An 11,723-nucleotide genomic window follows, 5' to 3' on the forward strand; every position below is an offset into this window, starting at 1 on the left:
CCACCTGCTGTACCTGCATGGCCAACTTTCAATGACTGATGTACCATGACACCCAGGTCTCGTTGCACCACCCCTTTTCCTAATCTGCCGCCATTCAGATAATATTCTGCCTTCCTGGTTTTTTGCCCCCAAAGTGGAGAACCTCACATTTATCCACATTATACTGCATCTGCCATGCATTTGCCCACTCACCTAACCTCATCCTGCAGCCTCTTAGCATCCTCCTCCTCCTCATAGGGCTACTGACTGAGGGCTCTTTGTCGGCCGACGTGGACACGATGGGCCGCATTGGCCTTCCTTCAGCAGAGGAGGACAAAGGGTTTGATTAGGGCAGGGAAAATGGAGTATGAGAAGAAGCTTGCAGGGAACATTAAGACGGATTGCAAAAGTTTCTATAGATATGTAAAGAGAAAAAGGTTAGTAAAGACAAACGTAGGTCCCCTGCAGTCAGAATCAGGGGAAGTCATAACGGGGAACAAAGAAATGGCGGACCAATTGAACAAGTACTTTGGTTCGGTATTCACGAAGGAGGACACGAACAACCTTCCGGTTATAAAAGGGGTCGGGGGGTCTAGTAAGGAGGAGGAACTGAGGGAAATCCTTATTAGCCGGGAAATTGTGTTGGGGAAATTGATGGGATTGAAGGCCGATAAATCCCCAGGGCCTGATGGACTGCATCCCAGAGTACTTAAGGAGGTGGCCTTGGAAATAGTGGATGCGTTGACAGTCATTTTCCAACATTCCATTGACTCTGGATCAGTTCCTATGGAGTGGAGGGTAGCCAATGTAACCCCACTTTTTAAAAAAGGAGGGAGAGAGAAAACAGGGAATTATAGACCGGTCAGCCTGACATCGGTAGTGGGTAAAATGATGGAATCAATTATTAAGGATGTCATAGCAGTGCATTTGGAAAGAGGTGACATGATAGGTCCAAGTCAGCATGGATTTGTGAAAGGGAAATCATGCTTGACAAATCTTCTGGAATTTTTTGAGGATGTTTCCAGTAGAGTGGATAAGGGAGAACCAGTTGATGTGGTATATTTGGACTTTCAGAAGGCGTTCGACAAGGTCCCACACAAGAGATTGATGTGCAAAGTTAGAGCACATGGGATTGGGGGTAGTGTACTGACATGGATTGAGAACTGGTTGTCATACAGGAAGCAAAGAGTAGGAGTAAATGGGGACTTTTCAGAATGGCAGGCAGTGACTAGTGGGGTACCGCAAGGTTCTGTGCTGGGGCCCCAGCTGTTTACACTGTACATTAATGATTTAGATGAGGGGATTAAATGTAGTATCTCCAAATTTGCGGATGACACTAAGTTGGGTGGCAGTGTGAGCTGCGAGGAGGATGCTGTGAGGCTGCAGAGCGACTTGGATAGGTTAGGTGAGTGGGCAAATGCATGGCAGATGAAGTATAATGTGGATAAATGTGAGGTTATCCACTTTGGTGGTAAAAACAGAGAGACAGACTATTATCTGAATGGTGACAGATTAGGAAAAGGGGAGGTGCAAAGAGACCTGGGTGTCATGGTACATCAGTCATTGAAGGTTGGCATGCAGGTACAGCAGGCGGTTAAGAAAGCAAATGGCATGTTGGCCTTCAGAGCGAGGGGATTTGAGTACAGGGGCAGGGAGGTGTTGCTACAGTTGTACAGGGCCTTGGTGAGGCCACACCTGGAGTATTGTGGACAGTTTTGGTCTCCTAACCTGAGGAAGGACATTCTTGCTATTGAGGGAGTGCAGCGAAGGTTCACCAGACTGATTCCCGGGATGGCGGGACTGACCTATCAAGAAAGACTGGATCAACTGGGCTTGTATTCACTGGAGTTCAGAAGAGTGAGAGGGGACCTCATAGAAACATTTAAAATTCTGACGGGTTTAGACAGGTTAGATGCAGGAAGAATGTTCCCGATGTTGGGGAAGTCCAGAACCAGGGGTCACAGTCTAAGGATAAGGGGTAAGCCATTTAGGACCGAGATGAGGAGAAACTTCTTCACCCAGAGAGTGGTGAACCTGTGGAATTCTCTACCACAGAAAGTTGTTGAGGCCAATTCACTAAATATATTCAAAAAGGAGTTAGATGAAGTCCTTACTACTCGGGGGATCAAGGGTTATGGCGAGAAAGCAGGAATGGGGTACTGAAGTTTCATGTTCAGCCATGAACTCATTGAATGGCGGTGCAGGCTCGAAGGGGCGAATGGCCTGCTCCTGCACCTATTTTCTATGTTTCTAACATATCGAGGGGCCTGGACATGGTAGGTAGTACGGGTCTATTTCCATTGGTGGAGGGGTATAGTTTTAAGGTGGAAGGTTTAGAGGGGATTTGAGGGGGGGGGTCTTCTTTACGCAGATGGTTGTGGGGATCGGGAACGCGCTGCCTGGAAGAGCGGTGGATGCAGAAACCCTCACCACTGTGAAGAGATGGTTGGACGGGCCCTTAAAGTGCAGTAACCTGCCATTTACCTGGAGCTGGTAATTGGGGTTAGACTGGATGACCTCTTGTTGGCCGGTGCAGATATAACGGTCAGTACAGCAGGGAATCGAACACGGCCAGGGTGATCTCCTGGACTAGTGTCGATCGCCTGGATGGGATGGAGAGGAATTTTCCCAAATTTTTTTCCCCCCCCTAAATTGGCCTGGGTTTCTCTCTGGTTTTTGCCTCTCCCAGGAGATCACATGGCTCCGGTTGGGGTGGAGTTTGGAATGTTTCAGTGTGAGGGGTGTCGCAGTTGTGTGGGGCGGACTGGTTGCTCTTTGCCTTTCCGCCATTGTTCATAGGTTTATATAGAAAATAGGTGCAGGAGCTGGCCATTCGGCCCTTCGAGCCTGCACCACCATTCAATAAGATCATGGGCTGATCATTCCCTCAGTACCCCTTTCCTGCTTTCTCTCCATACCCCTTGATCCCTTTAGCCGTAAGGACCACATCCAACTCCCTCTGGAATATATCCAATGAACTGACCTCAACAACTCTCTGCGGCCGGGAATTCCACAGGTTAACAACTCTCTGAGTGAAGAAGTTTCTCCTCATCTCAGTCCTAAATTGCTTACCCCTTATCCTTAGACTGTGACCCCTGGTTCTGGACTTCCCCAACATCGGGAACATTCTTCCCGCATCTAACCTGTCCAGTCCCGTCAGAATTTTATATGTTTCTATGAGGTCCCCTCTCATCCTTCTAAACTCCAGTTATTATAAACCTAATCGATCCAGTCTCTCCTCATATGTCAGTCCCGCCATCCCGGGAATCAGTCTGGTGAACCTTCGCTGCACTCCCTCAATAGCAAGAACGTCCTTCCTCAGGTTAGGAGACCAAAACTGAACACAATATTCCAGGTGTGGCCTCACTAAGGCCCTGTACAACTGCAGTAAGACCTCCCTGCTCCTATACTCAAATCCCCTCGCTATGAAGGCCAACATACCATTTGCCTTCTTCACCACCTGCTGTACCTGCATGGCCAACTTTCAATGACTGATGTACCATGACACCCAGGTCTCGTTGCACCACCCCTTTTCCTAATCTGCCGCCATTCAGATAATATTCTGCCTTCCTGGTTTTTTGCCCCCAAAGTGGAGAACCTCACATTTATCCACATTATACTGCATCTGCCATGCATTTGCCCACTCACCTAACCTCATCCTGCAGCCTCTTAGCATCCTCCTCCTCCTCATAGGGCTACTGACTGAGGGCTCTTTGTCGGCCGACGTGGACACGATGGGCCGCATTGGCCTTCCTTCAGCAGAGGAGGACAAAGGGTTTGATTAGGGCAGGGAAAATGGAGTATGAGAAGAAGCTTGCAGGGAACATTAAGACGGATTGCAAAAGTTTCTATAGATATGTAAAGAGAAAAAGGTTAGTAAAGACAAACGTAGGTCCCCTGCAGTCAGAATCAGGGGAAGTCATAACGGGGAACAAAGAAATGGCGGACCAATTGAACAAGTACTTTGGTTCGGTATTCACGAAGGAGGACACAAACAACCTTCCGGTTATAAAAGGGGTCGGGGGGTCTAGTAAGGAGGAGGAACTGAGGGAAATCCTTATTAGCCGGGAAATTGTGTTGGGGAAATTGATGGGATTGAAGGCCGATAAATCCCCAGGGCCTGATGGACTGCATCCCAGAGTACTTAAGGAGGTGGCCTTGGAAATAGTGGATGCATTGACAGTCATTTTCCAACATTCCATTGACTCTGGATCAGTTCCTATGGAGTGGAGGGTAGCCAATGTAAACCCACTTTTTAAAAAAGGAGGGAGAGAGAAAACAGGGAATTATAGACCGGTCAGCCTGACATCGGTAGTGGGTAAAATGATGGAATCAATTATTAAAGAGGTGACATGATAGGTCCAAGTCAGCATGGATTTGTGAAAGGGAAATCATGCTTGACAAATCTTCTGGAATTTTTTGAGGATGTTTCCAGTAGAGTGGATAAGGGAGAACCAGTTGATGTGGTATATTTGGACTTTCAGAAGGCGTTCGACAAGGTCCCACACAAGAGATTGATGTGCAAAGTTAGAGCACATGGGATTGGGGGTAGTGTACTGACATGGATTGAGAACTGGTTGTCAGACAGGAAGCAAAGAGTAGGAGTAAATGGGGACTTTTCAGAATGGCAGGCAGTGACTAGTGGGGTACCGCAGGGTTCTGTGCTGGGGCCCCAGCTGTTTACACTGTACATTAATGATTTAGACGAGGGGATTAAATGTAGTATCTCCAAATTTGCGGATGACACTAAGTTGGGTGGCAGTGTGAGCTGCGAGGAGGATGCTGTGAGGCTGCAGAGCGACTTGGATAGGTTAGGTGAGTGGGCAAATGCATGGCAGATGAAGTATAATGTGGATAAATGTGAGGTTATCCACTTTGGTGGTAAAAACAGAGAGACAGACTATTATCTGAATGGTGACAGATTAGGAAAAGGGAAGGTGCAACGAGACCTGGGGGTCATGGTACATCAGTCATTGAAGGTTGGCATGCAGGTACAGCAGGCGGTTAAGAAAGCAAATGGCATGTTGGCCTTCAGAGCGAGGGGATTTGAGTACAGGGGCAGGGAGGTGTTGCTACAGTTGTACAGGGCCTTGGTGAGGCCACACCTGGAGTATTGTGTACAGTTTTGGTCTCCTAACCTGAGGAAGGACATTCTTGCTATTGAGGGAGTGCAGCGAAGGTTCACCAGACTGATTCCCGGGATGGTGGGACTGACCTATCAAGAAAGACTGGATCAACTGGGCTTGTATTCACTGGAGTTCAGAAGAATGAGAGGGGACCTCATAGAAACATTTAAAATTCTGACGGGGTTAGACAGGTTAGATGCAGGAAGAATGTTCCCAATGTTGGGGAAGTCCAGAACCAGGGGTCACAGTCTAAGGATAAGGGGTAAGCCATTTAGGACCGAGATGAGGAGGAACTTCTTCACCCAGAGAGTGGTGAACCTGTGGAATTCTCTACCACAGAAAGTTGTTGAGGCCAATTCACTAAATATATTCAAAAAGGAGTTAGATGAGGTCCTTACTACTCGGGGGATCAAGGGGTATGGCGAGAAAGCAGGAATGGGGTACTGAAGTTGAATGTTCAGCCATGAACTCATTGAATGGCGGTGCAGGCTAGAAGGGCCGAATGGCCGACTCCTGCTCCTATTTTCTATGTTTCTATAATATTCTGCCTTCCTGGTTTTTGCCCCCAAAGTGGATAACCTCACAGTTATCCACATTATACTGCATCTGCCATGCATTTGCCCACTCACCGAACCTGTCCAGGTCACCCTGCAGCCTCTTAGCATCCTCCTCCTCCTCATAGGGCTGCTGACTGAGGGCTCTTTGTCGGCCGACGTGGACACGATGGGCCGCACTGGCCTTCCTTCTGCGCTGTACGTTTCAATGTTTCTGAGCCAAAAATGACCCCTTTCATCCCGACTCTTGTTTTCTGCCCGTGAACCAATCCTGTCCACGCGCCGAGACATTACCTCCAATCCCGGGAGCCCGGAACCCGTGTCATCACCTTTTGCGTGGCACCTGACCGAACGCCCTCGGAAAATCTAAATATACTCCATCTACCGGGTCCCCCTCATCGACCCTGCTCGTTGCACGTCCCCAAAAGCAAAAAAAAAAAACACGCCAACAAGCTTGTCGAGCGCGACTTTGCCTTTCCCGCCGGACCCTGCCCAGACACGCTCCGAGGTTCCCGCTGCGCGCAAAACGTCCGCCTCAGCCGTGGCCGCGCGCGCACAGTGTCGCTGGGATCCTCCTGTGCGCCTTCGGAAGAACGACACAGCAGGAACAGCACGTGCGTTACCCGGGATTTTATTTGATTTTTTTGTTTTTTTTTTATTATTAAGGCAAAAGAAATATAACAGCAACAAATAAATTAGACAACGTTCACGCGATCTGGGAATATCCACACGTGGAAGTGGGGGAGGGGGGGGGGGGGAGGTGACCTCGGACGGGGTACAGGGAGGTTCGAAAACTAATGGGGAAGGGGCGGGGTGGGAAGGGAAGGGGAGGAGAGCGAGCGAGAGCGAGAGCGAGAGAGAGAGAGAGAGAGAGAGAGAGAGGGGGGGGAAAGACAGAGAAAAAGAGGGGTTTCCTGCGGCTACAATATCCCCCCTCCCCGAAAAGGCGGGCTATTCGGCTACAGAGGCGGCACCGCTGGCCCTCCCCGTCGACTTGACTGACACAACCCGGAGGGAGCAGTGAAAACCCACGCTGGATGCAGATCAGGAGTGCGAGGCGTGAGAGAGGGGGGGGGGGGGGGGGAGAAAGAGAGAATCCAGTCCAATTTATTCCCATACTCTTCACACCCCACCCACCCCCAACTCCACATTAGGTAGCCCACCACAAGCCCACCCCCCCCCCCCTCCTCCATCACACGCACTCCGCACCGGGCAAACTCAAACAAAGTCAACACAAGGCCGGGAATGAATGCTGGGGATCCTTGCTGAGGGTGTGTGTCGAACTGTACAGCGACGGATGTTGACCAGACAACTGCAACAAGGGAGCGCACACACACACAGAGCTCGGGGGGTGGGAGGGGGGGGCAATTCGAATGTTAGGAGTGATACCGGGCACGCCATCAGATCTCTCGGCCAGTGATCGGGACACCGCTTCAAAAAAAATTTTCTTTTTGGAAAAAAAAAACACAATGAACTATCAACCAATCGTCCCTGCAGACACCAGGAGACAGAGAGAGAGGGAGAGGGGGAGAGAGAGAGAGAGAGAGAGAGAGAGAGAGAGAGAGAGAGAGGGGCAGAGAGAGAGAGGGGCAGAGAGAGAGAGGGGCAGAGAGAGAGAGGGGCAGAGAGAGAGAGGGACAGAGAGAGAGAGGGACAGAGAGAGAGAGGGACAGAGAGAGAGAGGGACAGAGAGAGAGAGGGACAGAGAGAGAGAGGGACAGAGAGAGAGAGGGACAGAGAGAGAGAGGGACAGAGAGAGAGAGGGACAGAGAGAGAGAGGGACAGAGAGAGAGAGAGGGACAGAGAGAGAGAGGGACAGAGAGAGAGAGGGACAGAGAGAGAGAGGGACAGAGAGAGAGAGGGACAGAGAGAGAGAGGGACAGAGAGAGAGAGGGACAGAGAGAGAGAGGGACAGAGAGAGAGAGGGACAGAGAGAGAGAGGGACAGAGAGAGAGAGGGACAGAGAGAGAGAGGGACAGAGAGAGAGAGGGACAGAGAGAGAGAGGGACAGAGAGAGAGAGGGACAGAGAGAGAGAGGGACAGAGAGAGAGAGGGACAGAGAGAGAGAGGGACAGAGAGAGAGAGGGACAGAGAGAGAGAGGGACAGAGAGAGAGAGGGACAGAGAGAGAGAGGGACAGAGAGAGAGGGACAGAGAGGGAGGGACAGAGAGGGAGGGACAGAGAGGGAGGGACAGAGAGGGAGGGACAGAGAGGGAGGGACAGAGAGGGAGGGACAGAGAGGGAGGGACAGAGAGGGAGGGACAGAGAGGGAGGGACAGAGAGGGAGGGACAGAGAGGGAGGGACAGAGAGGGAGGGACAGAGAGGGAGGGACAGAGAGAGAGGGACAGAGAGAGAGGGACAGAGAGAGAGGGACAGAGAGAGAGGGACAGAGAGAGAGGGACAGAGAGAGAGGGACAGAGAGAGAGGGACAGAGAGAGAGGGACAGACAGAGAGGGACAGACAGAGAGGGACAGACAGAGAGGGACAGACAGAGAGGGACAGAGAGAGAGGGAGAGGGGGACAGGGAGAGAGAGGGACAGAGAGAGAGGGACAGAGAGAGAGGGACAGAGAGAGAGGGACAGAGAGAGAGGGACAGAGAGAGAGGGACAGAGAGAGAGAGGGACAGAGAGAGAGGTACAGAGAGAGAGAGGGACAGAGAGAGAGGTACAGAGAGAGAGGGACAGAGAGAGAGGGACAGAGAGAGAGGGACAGAGAGAGAGGGACAGAGAGAGAGGGACAGAGAGAGAGGGACAGAGAGAGAGGGACAGAGAGAGAGGGACAGAGAGAGAGGGACAGAGAGAGAGGGACAGAGAGAGAGGGACAGAGAGAGAGGGACAGAGAGAGAGGGACAGAGAGAGAGGGACAGAGAGAGAGGGACAGAGAGAGAGGGAGAGGGGGAGGGGGACAGAGAGAGAGGGAGAGAGGGACAGAGAGAGAGGGAGAGGGGGAGAGGAGCTGGGTGAACAGACAGTAGACCCCCCCCCATGACGCTGCGTGTTACAGACCCTGGCTGAGGCCTCTCTCTCTCTCTCTCTCTCTCTCTCTCTCGATGCCGCCATCGAAGGTCTCCGAGCGGATGCAGACACACAGCGAGAGGGAAGGGTAGGGAGGGAGATGGAGGGGGGGTTCTGGAGTGGCGAGTGCCTCCCGATGTCTGCCAACAGCAGTGTAACTAACTCCAGGGGTGGTGTCTAAGCGAACAGGTCGAGTTTAATCGTACAACAAAGCCCATCGTGAATCAGAATCCTGCTTCACGGACAGTCCATTGTAGGTCCGAATCCTTCGTAATCGTCGTACCTGAATGGAGAGGCAGAGAGAGAGAGAGGTTAGAGAGGCAGAGAGAGAGAGAGGTTAGAGAGGGAGAGAGAGAGAGAGGTTAGAGAGGGAGAGAGAGAGAGAGGGAGCGCGAGAGAGAGAGAGAGGGAGCGCGAGAGAGAGAGAGAGAGGGAGCGCGAGAGAGAGAGAGAGAGGGAGCGCGAGAGAGAGAGAGAGAGGGAGCGCGAGAGAGAGAGAGGGAGCGCGAGAGAGAGAGAGGGAGCGCGAGAGAGAGAGAGGGAGCGCGAGAGAGAGGGAGCGCGAGAGAGAGGGAGCGCGAGAGAGAGGGAGCGAGAGAGAGAGAGAGAGAGGGAGCGCGAGAGAGAGAGAGGGAGCGCGAGAGAGAGAGAGGGAGCGCGAGAGAGAGAGAGAGGGAGCGCGAGAGAGAGAGAGAGGGAGCGCGAGAGAGAGAGAGAGGGAGCGCGAGAGAGAGAGAGGGAGCGCGAGAGAGAGAGAGAGGGAGCGCGAGAGAGAGAGAGAGGGAGCGCGAGAGAGAGAGAGAGGGAGCGTGAGAGAGAGAGAGAGGGAGCGCGAGAGAGAGAGAGAGGGAGCGCGAGAGAGAGAGAGAGGGAGCGCGAGAGAGAGAGGGGGAGCGCGAGAGAGAGAGAGGGAGCGCGAGAGAGAGAGAGGGAGCGCGAGAGGGAGCGCGAGAGAGGGAGCGCGAGAGAGGGAGCGCGAGAGAGGGAGCGCGAGAGAGGGAGCGCGAGAGAGGGAGCGCGAGAGAGGGAGCGCGAGAGAGAGGGAGGGAGCGCGAGAGAGAGGGAGGGAGCGCGAGAGAGAGAGAGGGAGCGCGAGAGAGAGAGAGGGAGCGCGAGAGAGAGAGGGAGCGCGAGAGAGAGAGAGAGGGAGCGCGAGAGAGAGAGAGAGGGAGCGCGAGAGAGAGAGGGAGCGCGAGAGAGAGAGAGGGAGCGCGAGAGAGAGAGGGAGCGCGAGAGAGAGGGAGCGCGAGAGAGAGGGAGCGCGAGAGAGAGGGGGAGCGCGAGAGAGAGAGAGGGAGCGCGAGAGAGAGAGAGGGAGCGCGAGAGAGAGAGAGAGGGAGCGCGAGAGAGAGAGAGGGAGCGCGAGAGAGAGAGAGGGAGCGCGAGAGAGAGAGAGGGAGCGCGAGAGAGAGAGAGGGAGCGCGAGAGAGAGAGAGGGAGCGCGAGAGAGAGAGAGGGAGCGCGAGAGAGAGAGAGGGAGCGCGAGAGAGAGAGAGGGAGCGCGAGAGAGAGAGAGGGAGCGCGAGAGAGAGAGAGGGAGCGCGAGAGAGAGAGAGGGAGCGCGAGAGAGAGAGAGGGAGCGCGAGAGAGAGAGAGGGAGCGCGAGAGAGAGAGAGAGGGAGCGCGAGAGAGAGAGAGGGAGCGAGAGAGAGAGGGAGCGAGAGAGAGAGAGAGAGAGGGAGCGCGGTGCAGGACAGAGTGTGATCGAGCGACAGGTGGCCTTACCCGATCAGGGGCACATTCCCAGCGGGCCCCAGTTACCAGTCGTAGCGACGGGATTGGCGTGGGACGGGAGCGCTGGCGTCCGGGTACGCGATGGCGACTCTCGTGGGCTCGGGCGGACCGCCCCTCTCCCGCCGGTAGTTGATGCTCCGCCCCGCGCTGAACCGCGACGTCTCTCGTCTCCACTCATCATCAAACGCCCCTGCCTCGGCTGGGGGAGGGGAGGTGGGGAGAGGAAGGGGCGGAGGGTTAGACTGGGCATCAGACTGCACCCTCCCCTGTGCACAGACCACCCAGACCTGCCCCCCACTCCCCTGCCCCCTTCTTAATCCACACACACACACACACAGAAACCCACACACACACACACTGAAACCCACACACACACTGAAACCCACACACACACACTGAAACCCACACACACACACTGAAACCCACACACACACACTGAAACACACACACACACTGAAACCCACACACACACACTGAAACCCACACACACACACTGAAACCCACACACACACTGAAACCCACACACACACACTGAAACCCACACACACACTGAAACCCACACACACACACTGAAACCCACACACACACACTGAAACCCACACACACACTGAAACCCACACACACACACTGAAACCCACACACACACTGAAACCCACACACACACACTGAAACACACACACACACTGAAACCCACACACACACACTGAAACCCACACACACACTGAAACCCACACACACACTGAAACCCACACACACACACACTGAAACCCACACACACACACTGAAACCCACACACACACACTGAAACACACACACACACTGAAACCCACACACACACTGAAACCCACACACACACACTGAAACCCACACACACACACTGAAACCCACACACACACACACTGAAACCCACACACACACACTGAAACCCGCACACACTGAAACCCACACACACACTGAAACCCACACACACACTGAAACCCACACACACACACTGAAACCCACACACACACTGAAACCCACACACACACACTGAAACCCACACACACTGAAACCCACACACACACTGAAACCCACACACACACTGAAACCCACACACACACACTGAAACCCACACACACTGAAACCCACACACACACTGAAACCCACACACACACTGAAACACACACACACACTGAAACACACACACACACACTGAAACCCACACACACACTGAAACCCACACACACAGAAACCCACACACACAGAAACCCACACACACAGAAACCCACACACACACTGAAACCCACACACACACTGAAACCCACACACACAGAAA

The 11,723-nt window shown here is 53.2% G+C and overlaps 1 protein-coding gene across 1 annotated transcript; it reads right to left on the bottom strand.

Moving 5' to 3' along the window:
• Nucleotides 1-6,274: 6,274 nt before the first annotated feature.
• Nucleotides 6,275-10,603, bottom strand: LOC139256591 (platelet binding protein GspB-like). The gene is made up of 2 exons (XM_070874262.1): nt 10,400-10,603; nt 6,275-8,957 (listed from the first exon to the last, which is right to left on the bottom strand). Exon 2 carries the CDS (start codon nt 8,644-8,646, stop codon nt 7,093-7,095), a length of 1,554 nt encoding a protein of 517 aa, XP_070730363.1. The 5' UTR covers nt 8,647-8,957; nt 10,400-10,603; the 3' UTR covers nt 6,275-7,092.
• Between the last annotated feature and the right edge of the window lie 1,120 nt (nt 10,604-11,723).

The sequence above is a fragment of the Pristiophorus japonicus genome, unplaced genomic scaffold (genome assembly GCF_044704955.1).
Source record: "Pristiophorus japonicus isolate sPriJap1 unplaced genomic scaffold, sPriJap1.hap1 HAP1_SCAFFOLD_740, whole genome shotgun sequence".
Lineage (NCBI taxonomy): Eukaryota > Metazoa > Chordata > Chondrichthyes > Pristiophoridae > Pristiophorus > Pristiophorus japonicus.

Coding starts and splice junctions, on each gene's coding strand:
- LOC139256591 (XM_070874262.1), bottom strand. CDS start 8,646: ATGGGGGGGGGTCTACTGTCTGTTCACCCAGCTCCTCTCCCCCTCTCC.